This window comes from Leptonychotes weddellii, chromosome 16 (genome assembly GCF_054177405.1).
Source record: "Leptonychotes weddellii isolate Sample4059 chromosome 16, ASM5417740v2, whole genome shotgun sequence".
NCBI classification, from domain to species: Eukaryota; Metazoa; Chordata; class Mammalia; order Carnivora; family Phocidae; genus Leptonychotes; species Leptonychotes weddellii.
This window is the reverse complement of record NC_138384.1, coordinates 32,590,954-32,609,426: the sequence shown is the minus strand read 5'-3', so window position 1 is coordinate 32,609,426 and position 18,473 is coordinate 32,590,954. Positions and strand designations below refer to the sequence as shown.

Here is an 18,473-nt window from a genome sequence, read left to right as displayed (position 1 = left end):
CCACAGAGAAGTCACTGCTCCATCTCCCAAGACACTCACTACTCCATGACGAGGGTAAAGCTGTTCTTGCTCTCAAAGGCGTCATAGAGCTGGATCAGGTTCACATGGCTGAGCTGGTTCATGATGTTGACCTCGTTCTTCACATCCTCCTTGCAGAGTCAGACGGGAGAGGAATTTCCAAGAAATGGGTCAGGAAGATGAGCCAGCTGCGCCTCCCAAGACACATGCATGCCCACAACCTCCTTTCCTGCTCTCACATCAGGTCTCCAACTCACCATCACCCAAACCAGGTTCTTACAACAAAAGGGACTTTAGTTCAAACCCCTCATTCCACAGATAGGAAACCTGAGGCCCAAGAAGGAAACCTGGAGGTCCAGAGGGACCCTGCCACCCAGGGTGTGAGGTGATATGCTGAGCAGAGTGTGGGAGTCATGGAAAAGAGGCAGGGAAGGTGGTAGGGTTCCTGATCAGCATGCAGGGGCCTGGGGGCCAAGAAGGAAGTATAGGAGCCTTGAACGTGGCCCAAGGTACTGGCTGGCCCAGGGCAGATGCCTCACCCGGTCCTTGGCACTCTTCACTTTGATGATCTTGGCTGCCAGCGAGAGGCCTGTGGACTTCTCCGTGCACCTGTGGACCTGGCCAAACCGGCCTCTGCAGAGACATGATGGTACGGCAGGCTGAGAGCCCAAGAGGCTCATCCCATACATGGTGGGCCATCCTGCACCCCGGGCTTTCTGGGCCTGCACTTCGTTCATAAACACCACGGGGGTTACCCTGCACCCTGCAGATACTGCAATCATCACCCCCACACCACATGGCTGCTCCTGAAACCTGGAGAAGACCTTCTTCACCCTATCACAAGTGGTCTGTGCTGCGCCCCAAGGGACCACCTCCCTCACTCCACACCACCCGGCCTGCCTACCACCTCCAGTGTATGGTTCCCGTGCCCATACTGTGCGGGCCTCCTGCACCCTATACTTCGTCCCACACCTTGTGGGCTCTCCTGCACTCACCCACTCTCTGTGGACTATCCAGTCACTAGCATGCTGTGACCTTGACCTCAGGGCCTTGGCTCCTGATCAACGCCCTCCTGAGAAGCATCCAGCAGCACGCCAGCTTGGGTCTCCAGCTGTCTCTGGCCCACCCCTCCTGCTCTTGCCCCTCATCAAGGCAGAAGCCCACCTACCCTCCCAAGACGTCATGCTGGCACACTGTGTAACCTGCTGAGGTCGAGGTCTCCTTGACACTCACCACCCGGTGTTCGAAGGGGGCTGGTGGGGCTGGGCTGTCATCTGTTTGGGAGACAACAGTCTGTGAGCCTCCTAAGCGCAGCCCGCACCTCTCAGCCACCCGCTTGGGTCAAGTGACAAGCCCCTCGCCCTTCCCAAGGATCACCTCATTGGAGTCACCCGTATGGCAGAGGAGTGAGCTGAATTTCAGAGAGGTGTGGTGACTGGCCCAACGGCACACAGTGAGTCAGTGACAGGTGGGATTCAAACCCAAGTCTCCTATCACCTACAGTGTACGCTTTGCAAGATGGAGAAGTTCTACCCAGTCTGTTCACTGAAGTTGAGAGGGGACCCAGGGTGGATCAGTGCAGCCAGCAGGAAACGGAAGGCACCCTTGAACAGGGTAATCAAGCAGAATTTAATGATGGACTATGTTTGAAGATACAGGCAGGGGGGCAGATACCAGCCAGGGCAGTGGGACAGGGAGGCGGCTGGAAAACAAACACCCTCCCCCCTCCACTTTCACCCTCTGATCTCCTCACAGAGCAAACAGCCCGCGAGGTAGCCCAGAGCAGGTCGGCTTCTGGGGGAGCGCCGGCAGTGGACAGTGGGCCTGGAGGGGAAACAGAGCACACCAGCACTTGGAAAGATAAAAATGGCCTAAGTTTTCGGGAAAAATCTTGCCCTTCAGCAGTTGTGTGAACCTAGAAATGTTGCATGAAATAAAGGAATAAAACAGAACACCAAACACGATGACTTAAACTGGTTTGCATATTAAGGGCTGGGAGACTCCGTGGCGGGAAGTCAGAGGCTGGGCTGGGTTTTTCTGGGCTTGTCACGGTTCACTCAGAGTTCCACCAACAACTCATGCCTCTGAAACCATATACCCAGTGCCGCGAAAACACGGCTATTTCCTCTTAGTTCATCTTAATAAGAGCAGCTTTTTGCTCCCCGAAGTAGACGTTTGCCTTGAGAGAATATTGCTCATTCCTTTTTGTATCTGCAAAGGCAAGCCCTGAGCCCCGGACCACAGAGCTAACGAGTATGGTTCCTGCTGCTGCTGTTCTTCTGGGACCCAGAAAGGTCTGAGTGTGTGTCACAGAGATCCCAAATCTAGCATCTGGCTTAACGTTTCCTCTGCTGTGTGCTGCTCTGGGTGGCTGTTATAGCAACGAGGCGTGCACGCGCCGTTCCCAAGCCGGGCAGCCAGGGCCAGATCCTGGCTGCGTCCACACTGTCTCTGTGGCCCTGAGCGTGGCCCTTGACCTCTCCTATGTCTCCATTCATCCCCACTCCACAAGCCCGTGAGGGTAAACGCCGGCACGGAGGCACCCGGCTCGGCACACAGACAGCCCACAGTCCACATGGCCTTTGTCACCACCGCGAGCCTCAGAAAGGCCTCCGGAGTCTCTGCCTGGTTTCAGCAGCGTTTCAGGAATGAAAGGAGGCCTTTGGCCACATGGGGACCAAGACGTACAGGTGGAGGGGAAGCAGCTGAGATGTCACTAAGACAGGGCAACTGCAGAGCCCAGAAGTGGCAAGGGGCCCCGGGGTGACTGCAGAACACACAGCCCTTCCTCAGGGACTTCCCGGAATTACAGGGCAGGAAATCCACAAAGGTGGCCTTCCTGCCACCACATGGGATGAGCGCTCAGACCAAGGAGGGTGTGACCCTAAGGGCTGGCGGAGTTGAGGGCGCTTGGGTCACAAGAACACAAGGATGCCCCCCACCACCACTGGGGCAGAGAGCAGGTCAGCAGCCCCCCACACCCTTCTGTACCCCGGGATGGGATCTCACTCACTGGGTGCGGCGGCCAATATTAACACCACTTAATAGATGTTCTTTTTAGCAGAAGCCTTCTCTGGCTGGATCCAGAATGACACCCATGGTGGAGAGCCCAGGCAGGCTGGTGGCTTGAGAAACCCACCCAGCGGGGACGCATGGGCTCCTTCCTCCCCTACTGCCACAGTCACCCCCAAACTCAGCCTGCTGCAGCTGCAGGCCTTGCTCTCCAGCCCCAGCAGGCACTGGCAGGCCGTTCCAAGTCACGGACTCCCCCCAGACCCACATTCTCTCTCCCTGGAAGCTGCAGGAAAGCCCCCCGGGAGAAGGCCCCCAACCCCGCTCACCCTGGGGCACCAGCAATGGGTTCACTTACCCAGAACCACGCTGCCAGGCTCCTCTCCAGGGGGCGTCCTCCTTCCTGCTCCATCTCTGCCCGCGCCCCCAGCTGTGCGGTTCTCCCCAGGCTCAGCGTTTCCTGCACCCTCGCCTTTGTCCTGCCGCCAGCCCGGGCCTCCGGCATCGGCTCCTTTGTCCCTCCTGGCCCCGCTTGGTCCTGTGGCCGACTCGGCCCCAGGCCCCTGCTTCTCCTCTGCCTTTGCTCCCTCATGGCTGCTCCGTTTCCGCAGTGGGGAAACCTTGCCGGCTTCTTTCGGGATCTGTTTTTCTGACTTGGTTGCAGGGGCCTGGGGCACGGGCCCAGGTGGGTCCTGCTCACCTGGATGGGCAGCTGCCAGAGCCTCCACAGGGGGTGTGGGTCTGAGGCCGCCCCCTCGTGTCACAAGCAGCTCCCCGGGAGTGTCCGTCTCCTGCACATGGATGGAGATCCTGGGGCAGAGAGAAAACACGGCCTTAAAAGCAAAGACTTGCGAGTCACCACAGACCTGGGTTCAAATGCCTGCTGCTGCCATTCAAGGATCACGGCCTATTGGCCTCCGTTTCTCATCCAGAAAAAGGGACCTTGCGGTTATTATAATAGTAAGGTAGATTGTGTTTAGAACCAGCAGACCCCAACCCCTGACTACCTCTGCCCAGACAGGACACCAGGGAGAGGCTGGGTTCAGTGAGATGGTACCATCCGCTCTGAGAACTCCAGTGGATGAGCGGCCAAGGATGGCTGAAGTACCTGAGATGGACACCGGCAGGCACCTGATGCCCCCAAAGGCCTTAGAAACCTGCTTCTGCCCCAGGAGGCAGGAGACCTGGGCTCTCCTCTCTAGGCCTCAGTCTCCCTTTCAGTTAAATGAAGAAAGGGTGAGCCAAGTCAAATATCCCACTGGAAACCCCAGGTCAGACATATTTATTGAAATCAGACAACTGCGGGGCGCCTGGGTGGCTCAGTCGGTTAAACATCCAACTCTTGCTTTTAGCTCAGGTCATGATCTCAGGGTTGTGGGATCAAGGCCCATGTGAGGCTCCCTTGCTCAGTGGGGAGTCTGTTTGAAATACTCTCCCTCTGCCCCTGCCCGCACTCTCTCTCTCTCCCTCCCAGATAAATAAAAAAAATATTTAAAAAAAAATCAGGCAACTGCTCATAGAGACTGGACTCCTCGTTCCCCTTGGACACGTAGGTCTGGCTGTGCTGGGCATGTCTGCATAGCTGAGAAGCAGCTCCCCCTCCTGACAGACCCTGCTGCACCCTGGCAATGCCACTGGGCCCACTTTGCGTCCATCTCCATTACCCAGACCTTGTGACATCAGGTTTGGGACCCCAGCTAGAGGTCAGGAAGGCCCTCTGAGCCCTGACGACGTTCAGAGGGAAGGACCTGACCCCGAGAGCCATGACCCCCAAGGGTTCAACCCTCCCTCTCAGAGTTGCCCTGCTCTGACTACTCTTCACAACCCCACTGCTGGGGGTCTATGTGTGTAGGGGTGGGGTGAGGAGGTGAGTGTCTGGCATGGACTGAGTCTCAGGAGGGAGCCCAGCAGCCTCCTCTCTGGTCTTAGCTCTGGACGACGTTGCTGGACAACTTTGGACAAGGCCGGGATCAGCTCCCTCTTCTGTCAAACAGAGACATTGATACCTCACAGAAGTGCTGAGAGTCCACGGAGCGGAGAAAGCCCCAGGGGTCCCAAAATGAGGCTCAAGAGGGTGCAGCTACTGTGGAAAACAGGATGGCGGTTCCTCAAAAATTTAAAAATAGGACTACCTTATGACCCAGCAATTTCACTTCTTTTTTTTTTTTTAAAGATTTTATTTATTTATTTGACAGAGAGAGACACAGCGAGAGAGGGAACACAAGCAGGGGGAGTGGGAGAGGGAGAAGCAGGCCTCCCACGGAGCAGGGAGCAGGGAGCCCGATGCAGGACTCGATTCCAGGACCCTGGGATCATGACCTGAGCTGAAGGCGGATGCTTAACAACTGAGCCACCCAGGCGCCCAGCAATTTCACTTCTTAAAACATATCCAAAAGAATTTAAAACAGAGTGTCAAAGAGATATTTGTACACCTGTGTTCATAGCAGCATTATTCACAGCAACCAAATGTGGTAGCACCCCAAGTGTCCATCGAGGATGAATGGATAAGCAAAATGTATAATATCCATACAAAGGAATATTGTTTGATCTTAAAGAGGAAGGAAATCCTGTTACATGCTGCTACCTGGGTGAACCTCGAGGACGTTATGCTAAGTGAAATAAGCCAGTCACAAAAAAAACTGATTCCACATGTATAATTCCACTTATATTCAGTACCTACAGTAGTCAAATTCAGAGACAGAAAGTGCAATGGTGGTGGCCATGATCTGGGGGGTGGGCAAAATGGGAGTTGTTTGATGGTTACAGAGTTTCAGATTTGCAAGATGGAAATGTTCTGGAGATCTGTGTCACAACAACCTGAATATACTTAACACTCCGGCATTGTACGCTTACAGATGGTTCAGTTGGTAAATGTTACGTGTTTTTTCACCATAATGAAAAAAAGTGAGGCTTTTCCCCAGCAGTTGAAGGCCCAGCCCCCTCCCCAAGCTGCAGCGGGTCCTCTGAAAGCTGCGCCCGTTCCTGGATGCACCTGACTCGGTACAAGGCTGCCCACAGCCAGCCTCGGGCGGGAGGCAGCTGAAGACCCCCCAGCCCCGTGCCCCTCGGGAGGAGTGAGTGTGGGTTGGTGATGACAGGGGAGGGTGCGAAGGGTGGCATCCGAGCCTGGCCCGGGCCTTGTCTCCACTGAGGGCCACGGGAACTGCAGGAAGCCCGTTGCTGGAAGAGCATCCAGGTGGTCAGGTGGCCAGGTGATAAAGCCAAGAGTCACTGCTGTCCCACTTGGTCTTCACAGCGAGCAGGGCATGGGATGACCCCAACGCACTGCCATGCATTTGCATGGCGCTGAGTGCCCAAGGCTTTCCCTCCGGCTGCCCCAGGCTGATCAATTACAGCCCTGTGTTCCTCCAGCTCCAGCTGGGGCCTCAGCATCCTCTGTACGGGCAGCCACTGCCCATCAGAGCCGGTGCTTGAGTGTAAACTTGTTTTCTCAAAATATACTCAGGTGCTAGCTGGGGAAGGGCAGGGAGTGATCTCTCCACTTCCTGAGCCCCAAGGCAGGTCTAGTGTGCCTGAAATTCAGCTCAGGGCTGAAACGGACATAGAGACCTTTCCCCTCATGCAGAATCTTTTGGGGGCCCTTAGCAAGTTCATGGAAAGTCCACCCCGTCCCTAGATTCCATATTTACAGCGCTGGCCAGGATCCAGGGAAGCGTGCCAGGAATCCCTCCTTTTAGCTGGTTAAGATCTCCCACAGGCTCTCATTTCCTTCCAGAACAAAGGCAGACCAACGATCTGGGCTTTCTGCTGGTCACCATAGCACACAGACACCAGCTCCCCTCCCTGCACCAGGCCTAGGGAAGGGAGGGGGCTCTGTTACAGAAAAGGACAACCTGGGGCAGGTGCAGGAGGGCACCAGACCCCCTTAAGACAGGGAAGCACAACACACTTCAGTGGGCCGCCCTGGGGGCCGGGATGCACTGTTCCACAGGGCTGGGAACACAGGGCTAGGGAGAGCGTGGCAGCCAGCAGCTTCTGGCTCTTCATTATCCTGCACTGTGTCTGCTGAGGGCCGAGGGCTGGTCCTGATGCGGTGTTCTGAGGACACAACCCCACCTTCAGGACCCCAAGTATAATCATCCTGAAGGCCCCGCTGGATTGACTCAGCCCATGCCAACCTCCCTCTGAATCCCCATCCTTCTCTCTCCAACTTAGTATTTGGGACCTAATTAAATGCTGACCTGAGGAGGCAGGATGGTGCAGTGGTTAGGAGCAGATTCTGGAGCCCAACAACCTGGATTCAGATTTCAACTTTGTGAATCCCTGGCTGTGTGGCCCTGGGCACTCTCAGCCTGTTTCCTCATCTCCACACTCTCGCCTCCCGGGGATGTTGTGAGAACACAGCGGGATGGTGTCTGTGGAAGGCGTGGCCGATGCCGGCACCTAGAATTGTGCTGTGAGCCCCGGCTTATAACTATGACAGCTGTTCTTTTTTTTTTTTTTTTTTTTTTAAAGATTTTATTTATTTATTTGAGAGAGAGAATGAGATAGAGAGCATGAGAGGAGGGAGGGTCAGAGAGAGAGGCAGACTCCCTGCTGAGCAGGGAGCCCGACGTGGGACTCGATCCCGGGACTCCAGGATCATGACCTGAGCCGAAGGCAGTCGCTTAACCAACTGAGCCACCCAGGCGCCCTCTATGACAGCTGTTCTAAGAGCCCCGCTCCACAGTGGAATCACCCACGGAGATTGCAAAAAGAAAGAGAGAAAGAGAGAGTGAGGGAAGGAGGGGAGGAAGGCAGGGAGGGAGAGAGGGAGGGAAGAAGGATACCTGAGCCTCACTCTAGACTGAATAAATCAGACTCTCCGGGCATTGGTATTTTTTTTTTTTTAAAGATTTTATTTATTTATTCATTAGAGACAGAGGGAGAAGCAGGCTCCCAAGGAGCAGGGAGCCCGATGCGGGACTCGATCCCAGGACCCTGAGATCATGACCTGAGCCGAAGGCAGACGCTTAACCATCTGAGCCACCCAGGCGCCCCGGGCATTGGTATTTTAAAAATTCCTTTCAGTTAATTCTAATGGACACCAGGTGAGAAACAGTGCTCTAAATTCCCAAGAGCAGTGCCTACACCTTCCCTGTCTTCCCCTCATGAAGCTCGCCAGGACTGCACAGACAACTCCCCCTGAGGGGCTACTGTTCATTCCTTCCCTTGCCCGGCATGGAGGAGCTCCCCTTACCTTGGAGGTGTTTCTCCACCACTGTGAGCTGCCTTGGCTTGGACTGGCAGCCCTGGAGTCAGCCTCATGCCTGCCCCTGAGGGCTGCGGGTCAGGCCTGCTGAATGATGATCCTTGTTCTGTACCGAGTAAAGCCTCCTGGCTGGTGGGGGCCTCACGGACCCCGGTGGATGCTGCAGACAATTCCTGGCCAGTCCCAGGCTTCTCAACGAATGCTCCGGGAGTTTTGGCTTCTGCCTCTGTGGGCAGCGGCAGGAGGCCAGGGGGCACTTGGGCTGGGCCAGGAACTCCTTCTTCCTGCCCTGGCGGGGCCTCTGCCTGAGTGGGGAGGCCAGATCCTATCTCTGAAGCATTGACGGGGCTCAGCCTCTCCACCGTCCCCTCTGGGAGGCTCGTCTGCTGGCTCTCTACGGGAAAACAGGAAGCATAAAAATGTATTCCTACATGGAGGACTCTATCCTAAAGATATTGCAAAGGATCTGCAAAGGCCATTCAGCGCAGCATGTTTATAATAGGCAGACTGGAAACAACCCAACTGACCAACAGTAGGAGGCTGCTTGACTAAACCATGGCCCGTCACCCAGGAGCACTGCACAGCCATAAAAAATAGAGAGACGCGAATATCTCCAGATGTGGCTATGGAGTGATCTCAGGATATACTGAGTGAAAAGTGAAATAAGAGCCAGGTGGAGAAAAGTGTGTCTGGTGTGCTTCTGTTTGTCTAGGAAGGGAAGGTGTGTGTGTGTGCGTGTGTGTGTGTGTAAGGGTGTGTGTGTGCGTGTGTAAGGGTGTGTGTGCGTAAGGGTGTGCGTGCGTAAGGGTGTGTGCGTGTGTGTGCGTAAGGGTGTGTGCGTGTGTGTGAGGGTGTGTGTGCGTAAGGGTGTGTGCGTGTGTGTGTGAGGGTGTGTGTGCGTGTGTAAGGGTGTGTGCGTGTGTGTGCACACGTGCACGCACATGCAGGTGCATGTGTATAACCACTTAGAACATCGCTTAAAGACACAGAAAGATAAGAAAAAATTTTGTAAATGGTTCCATATGCAAGGGAGGAACAAGGATAGAAGCTAGACTTAATATCCCTTGTTTTGTCCATTTGACTTCAGAACCATGTCAATATTACACGAAGTTGTAAAAGAAAATGAAACTTGAATAAAAGCAATCCATAAAGATGTAAAGCAAAGTGAAATAGACCTGAGATTCAAGTTGGTGGCATAGCTTACACAGAAAGGAGCTAGTCCAAGTGACTTTGGAACAGCAATACATAGTGGGATATATGGAAAGGATTAAAAAAAATGAAAAAAAAAAAGAAGCTTCAACAGTTTTTTAGTGATCACATTGTTGGTGGGGGCACTGGTATTTTTCTTCTGAAGCTGTTATGTGTGCAATGTGGGATACAGCAAATGGGGTCCCACTCACCTTCCCAAGGCCCCCTGATCTTGGCTTGCACAGCTCTGGTGCTCAGTGCATGCTTTGGTTTTGCTCCTTTCTCTTCCACTCTATCTTTGTTCTGAAAGAACAATCATCATCATCATCATCACATCATCATCAACATCACTGTTCAGGCCACAAACATTTGTTGAACACCTATCCTGTGCTTAACGTAGAAGTATTTAGGTTATTTCACCTGGTCTCACAGTAACACCAGAGGGTAGATATTGCTACTGTCCTTTTAGAGATAAAGATACTTATCCAAAGTCACCAAGTTCTTTCTAATGTGTCATCATATTGCCAGTAAGGGGCAGACCTGACAGGGGCTTCTAAATAGACTGTACTTCAAAGTACTTAAACCAGGGATGGAAAATAAATTTAAAGTGTCAATTCAGATCAGTCTGTCATGGCTATTAGAGTGTTGGCTTGGCTTGGATTCTAAAGTCCGATTAACCCATGCCTGTTTGCGGGGCAAGGGGCAGGGAGGAGGGCTGGAATTAACAGTGCCTGCCAGGGAACCAGGTGCATCCTACCGTCAGCCCTTTACAGAACAGTAGCGCGGCCGGAAGCACAGCCTCTCCCTGACTCTGGAGCCAGGACCTGCTGGGTTTAAACCCCATCTTCACCCCTAACTTCTCTGTATCTCCCTTTCCTCATCTGTGAAGTGGGGAGAATATTATCTGCCTCCAAGAGTTAATAAGAGGATTGGGGGAATCGATCTGTGGATGCCCTGACAAGTGTGCCCAGCGCACGGTACATGCTCAGGAGCTCCGGGGATTTTATCCTGCCTGAGACAGGGAGCTCTCTGCCATCAGTGACTCAACTGATTGATGCGTGGGTCAACTGTGTGAGGCCCAGAGGAGCTCGAAGCAGCTCGTCCTTTAACTCTGAGTGGTCTGTACCAGGCCAGTGTTCTTCCTCCTGAAATGGTAGAACATTCAGTATTTCCAAGTGTAAATATTTCTACACGGCCTGACTCCTTGCCGGGTCCCCCTGGTGCTTCTGGAGGTTTTAAGCCTTTGACCGGTACAGCCCCTCAGACTCCTCCTGGTCTTTATCATAGCAGCAGGTCTGGTCAAGCACTCACCTCTGAAGGCCCTTTCCCTTGCCTGGGCCACAGAGGCCCCAGCTGGGAGCCAAAATGAGCTTGAGACACATTTTGTTTGGCCTGCGCAGCATTTAAAATTTTTAAATTTGTTACCAACACTTTAAATCTAGGAGACTTTTACATTAAAATTCTAAGTTCCCTTTTGGGGCTTAGGATTGTTCTACATTCTGATTGTGGTGGTGTTGATTTGGGTGTATACATTTGTTGAGCGGTGTACTTAAAATGTACATACTGTGTGTGTGTGTGTACCATTTATTGTATGTAAATTATACCTTCATAAAACTGATTAGAAACAATTCTAAGCTCCCAGATGCTCCTGAAAAAATCTGAAGATCTGGCAACTTTAGGCCCACATGGCAAAAATTGGCTGGAGCAGTCCCCGCTAACGAGGCACCACAGTCCTCCTGACTTTAGAATGCCTCCCTGGCACTGAGCAGGAGGGTTGGTCCCACTGTTTTTCCTACACTGTACCCACTTCTCTGCACCCTACTACCTGCTCATCCTTTTGGGATTCCAGCACACCATGCTTTGTCCTCTTGCAGATAACAACCCATGGGAGCCCTGCTGGCATGTGCGGGGCACGTAATAAATAAAGCCCAGAAGCTGTCATCATGATTAACACAGCACCATCAATGTGACCTGGATCCCCTTACTCAGCAGAGGCCTCTCCCTTGACCTCTTTCTGCAGACTCCGTCCTGCCACCCCCGTAGCTGGGGGAGCTGGAAGCTTTATCACGGGATGCCTCCTGTGTTACCCCGGTAGAGAGGGACTCGAACACACTGTCCTTTGGCAGACCTTGTGGGCCCAGAGTGTCCTCTGCTCTTGGTGTAGGTAGGCACACACACACACACACACACGGGCAAACACACACACGCAGTTGCGTCGTGTCTTCAGGGCTCAGCCTTGTGATCCCTGCGCTGTCCAGTGCATTCAGAGGAAGGAGAAGAGACCCTTTACACCATTCTGGAGGACGGGTGTCTTCTGATTGCCTCTGATTTGGGCCCAACCCTGGCTGAGCCTGACCCTGTCCTTCATGAGAGAGCACCTAGCTTTTAGTAAAAATCTAATTCATTGTTACAACCAAAACAAAGTCCCACTGGGCACTTCAGAAAACCCAAGGAGGACCTTCACAAAGTCCTGGCACAATTTCTTCTCTTTTTTTTTTTTTTTGGACTTCTAAAAATTGCTAATTCCAGTAGAATTAATATACAGTGTTATATTAGTTTCAGGTGTACAATATAGTGATTCAAGGGACGCCTGGGTGGCTCAGTCAGTTAAACATCTGCCTTCGGCTTAGGTCATGATCCCAGGGTCCTGGGACTGAGTCCTGCATCAGGGAGCCTGCTTCTCCCTCTAGCTCTGCCCCCTCCCCCACTCATGCTCCCTCTCTCACTCTGTCTCTCTCTCAAATAAATAAATAAAATCTTTAAAAAAAAATAAAAATAACAAAACAAAACAATATAGTGATTCAACACTTCCACACATCATCCAGTGCTCATCACAAGAGCACTCCTTCATCCCCATCACCTATTTCCCCCATCCTCCTACCTACCTCCCCTCTGGTAACATCAGTTTGTTCTCTAGAGTTAAGAGTCTGTTTCTTGGTTTGTCTTGCTCTCTTTTTTCCCTTTGCTCGTTTGTTTCTTAAATTCCACAGTCCTGGCACAATTTTCAAATTTAGGAGCCAGTGCTAGGATTTAATTCAATTCCACAAATCATTACTATACCCTCTTAGGAAACTTGAAGGGGTCTCTAGAAAGTCTCTGTTTTCAGCACCAACAATGTGTTAAATAGCCGGGGCTATTATAACCATTCTCTGACACCTCCTGTGAGGCCCGCCCTGGCCACAGTCCACAGCGGGAAGCAGAGGCCTCGTGTCACAGACCAACAAGGAGCTGACAGTCTGACTGGGGGGCTAGACCCAAACCTGTAGATGGTTACCAACAAGTATATTAAACACAAAGACCAGAAGAGAGATCAGTCACACGCCAAGTTGAACAGAACAGACAAGAAATATTCCAAGAACTCAGAAAAGAGAATGTTCTATGATTTCCCCCATGCAGAAATTCTTAAATATCTGCAAAATGTTTGGTAGCTAATTTCTCTAGTATATGAAGAGCTCTTACGAATCAATAACTACAAAAAACTGAAATGGAAAAGGACATGAGCAGACAGTTCACAGAAAAATACAAACGCTTTAAATCTGTGAAAGATGCTGCAACTTCTAGTAAAAGAAATATAAATTAAAAACTAAATTGAGGTATATCATTCTATCTACTTCTGGTTATGTTTGATATTTTCCATAATGAAGAGTTTTAAATTTCTTATGAATTAAAGAATTAGCACTAGGAAGCATATAATCAGTTGTCTTATTTGAATCTTGATTCAGATAAACAAACTGTAAGAAAAAAAAGCATAAGATGATTAGGAAAATTCGAACACTGGCTTTGGCAATATTAAATTACTGTTTATTTTTTAGTCATGATAATGGTATCGTAGTTACATTTTTTAAAAGAGCCCTTACCGGGGTGCCTGGGTGGCTCAGTTGGTTAAGCATCTGCCTTTGGCTCAAGTCATGATCCCAGGGTCCTGGGATCAAGCCCCGCATCGGGCTCCCTGCTCAGCCGGAAGCCTGCTTCTCCCTCTCCCACTCCCCCTGCTTGTGTTCTCTCTCTCTCGCTGTCTCTCTCTCTCTCTGTCAATTAAATAAATAAATAAAATCTTTAAAAAAGAGCCCTTATCTTCTAGATATAAACACTAATGTTTGTGGAGGAAATGATCTAATGTCTCAGATTGGCCTCAAAATAATCTAGAGAGAGGGAAGTCCATGGGGAATAGATGCAACAACATTGGCCTCCCATTATGGGTTCATAGGGTTTGTGATACTAATCTCTATTTTTATAAATGTTTGAAATTTTTCATATAAAAAAATTTGTATTTTGCAAAAATTTTCAAGTGTTAAAAAAAAAACACACTCATAATAAGATCTCAGTTTTCAATCACCTCACAGGCACAGAATAAAAACATTGGATAACATGCTTTGTTAGCAAAAGGGGAGAAAACAAGCATTCCCATATACCGACAGGAGACTAAATGGAATAATTCCTTTGAAGGTCACAATTTGGCTTTATGTACATAACTTTACCCTTTGGCTTCACCTTGCCACTTCTAGGAGAGTATCGTAGAGATAAGCTCACACTTCTATGGATACTCACTGCACCATTATTTGTAACAGCTAAAAATGAGAAATAATATAAACAATGATGTGGGACTGGTTAACAAATTAAGACACATCCCCCAACTGGAGCACTCTGCAACTTTAAGAAGGAGGAAGCTTTCTATGTATACATATAAAACAATGCCCAAAATATATTAAGTAAAAAAAAAAAAAAAATCAAGGCCAGAATAATGTGAGTGATATTTGAGTTAAGACCAAGTGGTGGTGCTTATAGATAAACCGACTACGTCTGGGAGGTTTCGCAGAAAACAGGCACCTACGTCTGCATGGGGAGGAGGGTGGTCCTGGGGGCTGGGGGCTGGAGTAGGAGGCACATGATGCTCTTTATACCACACGAGGCATACGCTTAACTGCTTAGCCGATCAAGCCCCCCAGGGCCCCCCATGAATGTTTTCGACCATGTGCATATATTAGAGTAATTTTCTTCTTTAAAGCTGAGGTTGATGGGGTGCCTGGGTGGCTCAGTCGGTTAAGTGTCTGACTCTTGATTTTGGCCCAGGTCATGATTTCAGGGTTGTGAGTTCAAGCCCCGTGTGGGTTCTGTGCTGAGTGTGGAGCCTGCTTAAGATTCTCTCTCTCCCTCTCTCTCTGCCCTTCCCCCACCTCACTCTCTCTCCCCTCCAAAAAGTAAATAAATAAATAAAAATAAAGCTGAGGTTGCTTATCAGTGAAAGAGCAGAAGGTCACGCCTCCCCCAAAGGCCAGACTCATAGGAGAGGTGCAGGAAGCAAGGAGCTAGGGGGGAGGGGCATACTTTGAAAGAGGCTGCAGGGCAGGGCGTCAGGGAAGGGGTCAGCAGGGTGAGCTCTGGCCTGGCTGGGCATGAGGAAGGAAGGCCCACTCCTGCAGCTTTGCTCTGGAAAGCCTCAGTAGCTGACACAGAGTCAGGCAGAGCCTCCTGTAGACCCAGCTTATCTCTTGCCAGGAGCTGGTGGATAACTACAGTGATCTGAAATGGTGGCTCCAGGCCGTCTGAGGGTGGCTAAGTGGCTGACTCTTAGCTGTTCCCAAACAGAGTGTTGCCTCTGCACACCTCACACACACACACACACACACACACACACACAGCCAGCCCGGCCAAACTTCCATTAGCCAGTGGGTTTGATTATGTAATCCTTGGGAACAGCCGCTCCCAGAAATGCCACACTCCTCCCCCAGGCTCCGGCTCCTTCATGGCCTGTGTCCCCCAGGGGTCACTGTCAACACTCATCTTCCAACAAGCAGCTGCACACTCCGCCCACTCTGGGACCCACCGCAAGGTTGGGGACAGGAAGGGGAGGGTTCTAAAAGGGGGTTCTGTTGGGGTAAACTGGCTCCCACCTGTTTCCTACTCTAGGTGTGACAGAACAGAAAGGAGCAAAAAGTCACTAGAATGTCCAATAAGCTTCACTGTCCTCCTCTCCCTAATGGCCCACTTACCCCCACTTCTAGGTGCTCTGAAGCTGCCCAAAGCCCCACAGGCCTCACCGAGGCACTGCCTCTTCCTTTCCCTGGGAAGAGCAGCCAGGCAGTGACCTGTCTAGAAGTCCACCTATAACCTTTAAAGTTGTCTCTCCTTTTCCCCCATCAACAGGTCATGCAGGTGGCACAGGAAGGGAACAACAGCTCCTAGTGCTCCTAAGCCTACTCGTCTGGCTAGTGTCCCCACCAGGACCACTGGATCTCCCTTTCAGCCAGAAGGGTACTGGGGTAGGGAAGCAGGAACCAACCTCCAAAGGGCCATCAGCCAGGCTTCCTTTCCTCCAGGGGACACTCCCTTGCATGATGAAATCCACCACCTTCGAGTTCTGGAACACAGTCCCCACCAAAGCTATGGCCTTGTCCACGGCCACTACCATCCTGAACAGGGCTTCAAGCTTGGCGCCATGCTGGGCAGCATCCTGCCGCACAGCCCTCACCAGCTCCAGGACCTCCGGCCACCCAGCCTGTGAGTGAGCTGGAGAAATATGGTCAGCCCCACCTGGGCCCAGAATCTGATAGGCTTCCAGCCGGTGTAGACCTTGCTCCAGGTGGCCCATACCTTGGTACACACACTGCAATTTCTCCGAGACATCTTCTTGGAAATGCAAGAGTTTGTCAACCTTCTCGTTTAGCACATTAAGCTTTTTGTCCATGGTGGTTAAGCAGGCCTTGCCTGACACCGGCAGCCCCTGGGTCTCCAAACCCTCCTTGGAGGCTCCAGACATCCTGATGCAGGCTTGACAAGAGCGAGGAATCAGAAAAGCCACAGACTCCTGGTTTTCACTTGGGCAGTGGTACCTGGAAGTTCATTGTTCTTGATAGCTAACAGCCTCACCCCGCAGCACCAACCCACACAGATCGTCTGGGTGGTTTAGGGAGCCCAGGGGACCAGGCTGTCTCTGAGCCTTCGCCTTTGCTTATCTCCCGCTCTGCCGTGGCCATGAGTGACAAGCTGGGTTTGGCAAGGCCCTTCTCTTTCAGGCCCTTTTGACATCATGGCAGCATTTAACATTCCTCTCTGAGAGGGTGCTGATGGGCAAATATTTTAAGAATCTGCCCAAGGCAGGCAGGGCTTTGGATATTTGAAACAAAAGGGTAAAAGAAAGGGGTCCTTTAGGTAATGAACCAGAACACTGGACTTCACAAGGGGCTTCAGGGATCCCAGGGCAGAATAAGACCTTTAGCAGCCCGAGCGCATGGTATCCCACCTGCTGCAAACACACTGAATTCACAAAGAAAAGCAAGACCAAAAGTAAATGTGAGGCCATTCTGATTTTTGCCACGATAAAAATGTTGATGCTTCTGCAAATTAAAAACAAATTTTTGGTGCCCCCACTTTGCAGGTGCCCCAAATAAGTGTTTGGGCTGCCTCTGGGGTATGTCTGCAGGTCCCTCCCCACAAGAGGCCCTCAGTCACTAGCCGCTTGTACCTAAAAATAGAAGTGAGGGCAAATGGCTTAGGCTACTCGCCAGGTGCCATCCCTCAGGTCATGTTCCTCACAGAGCCCTCCGGGGCACATCTGCCAGTGGTCTCCCGCTGCCCCCCGTCCCCCCACGCTGCTCCTCCAGCACTGACCACGCACGCAGGCATCGGGCACCCCAACTCTGTACACTAGAACAGACATAGCAGCAGCCTCAAGGGCAAGGGGGCCTGTGTTTCCTGTAGCTTCCAAACGTTTTAGCCTCAAAACTCTTGGTTCAAATGGAGCTGTTACAAAAGCATCGATAAATAAAAGCAGACAAAGGGGATGCTCAGGCTGACACTGAGGTGGGTGCCAGGAGGTGCCACAGAGTCCCTAGGCTGCTGGGCAGCAAATGACTGACACCAAGATCTTCCAGGCCCTCCTAGGGAGAAAGCTAAGGGAGAGGGAATTTGCCCAAGGTCGCACCAGCACAAGGCCTCCTGAGGCTAGCGCAGCTTAGTCAATGCTGACCCCAGGACGGCGGGGGAGGGTGGGGGGGGGCGGTGCAGGGGGTGTCTTTGGTGTCCTGCTAAGCTTCCTCCTTCTGAATAAAAGCAATCATGAGAATAAACTTTGACCTGGAAATCTGACATCTAAAACACCTTTAGATCATTTTGCTATTTTAAGCTACAGGTGACTCGCAAGCACAGTGTGCTTGCTATGCAAGTGCAACTTGACCACAAACCCCTCACCACCTGTCCCTCTACCGGGAGAGCTGCCCTAAGCAGTCCATGCAGAAATCCAGACCCATTTCTGGGGCCCAGTCCTGCGTGTCAGGGGCAGAATGGCCTGGAGCATGCTCAAAAGAACACTGGTCTCTTATAGCACTGTGATTTAAAACAAATACACAAACTCTCCTTGGAAAAAGAAATTTGGGGAACACTGTGCTCCAGGTCCTCTTGGGGATTCACGATGCCCCTCCGTAGGACCTCATCTGCCATGGAAAGAAACCAGCACCTGACCAGGGAATCACTCCTTCCCCCACACTTAGCACCTCTCACTGCTCTGTGGGACCAGGGGTCCCTGATCACACTTGGGAAGCAGCTACGTAGAGAAAGCTCTGGGTCTAACACCAGCTCAGTGTCTGTCCTACAGCAGGTACGGATAATCGAAAGAGACAGACCCAGCTCCGGGAAGGAGTTTCCACCAGTGCCAACGGCAGGCAGCTGCTGTGGGGACCTTCCGAGCAGACTACACCAGTCGAGCCTGGGCTTAATCAAGCCTGGACACATATCTTGAAAGTATAGCTGAACCCCAAGAAAATAAAATGTCCCAGACACATCTATATCGAAAGCTAATTATTTAAATTACAAAAGGATTTGTCCCAGGTCTCCCTTAAGCAACAAGTGATTGCAAAGCACCTGGTGTAGTAGAAACGTGGATACGGCAACCTCCACTGTTCTAGAACCACCTCCCCTCCTACACTGTTGGTGGGAATGCAAGCTGGTGCAGCCACTCTGGAAAACTGTATGGAGGTTCCTCAAAAAGTTGAAAATAGAGCTACCATACGATCCAGCAATTGCACTACTGGGTATTTACCCCAAAGAT

At 51.4% G+C, this 18,473-nt stretch overlaps 1 protein-coding gene across 5 annotated transcripts in view; it reads right to left on the bottom strand.

Annotated features, from left to right (window-relative positions):
• Positions 1-18,473, bottom strand: part of MYLK3 (myosin light chain kinase 3) — a 48,551-nt gene that overhangs the window by 20,263 nt on the left and 9,815 nt on the right. For 2 of the 5 annotated variants that reach the window (XM_081806635.1, XM_081806637.1), the window contains exons 2-7: positions 9,643-9,733; positions 8,231-8,636; positions 3,389-3,840; positions 1,187-1,292; positions 558-651; positions 40-149 (exon numbers count right to left, since the gene is read on the bottom strand). In XM_081806635.1, the coding sequence (XP_081662761.1) occupies positions 40-149; positions 558-651; positions 1,187-1,292; positions 3,389-3,840; positions 8,231-8,636; positions 9,643-9,733 (1,259 nt within the window). Of the gene's footprint in view, positions 1-39; positions 150-557; positions 652-1,186; positions 1,293-3,388; positions 3,841-8,230; positions 8,637-9,642; positions 9,734-12,315; positions 12,441-15,710; positions 16,343-18,473 lie in introns of those variants that run through there. The other 3 variants (XM_081806634.1, XM_081806633.1, XM_081806636.1) reach the window with 3 other exon arrangements.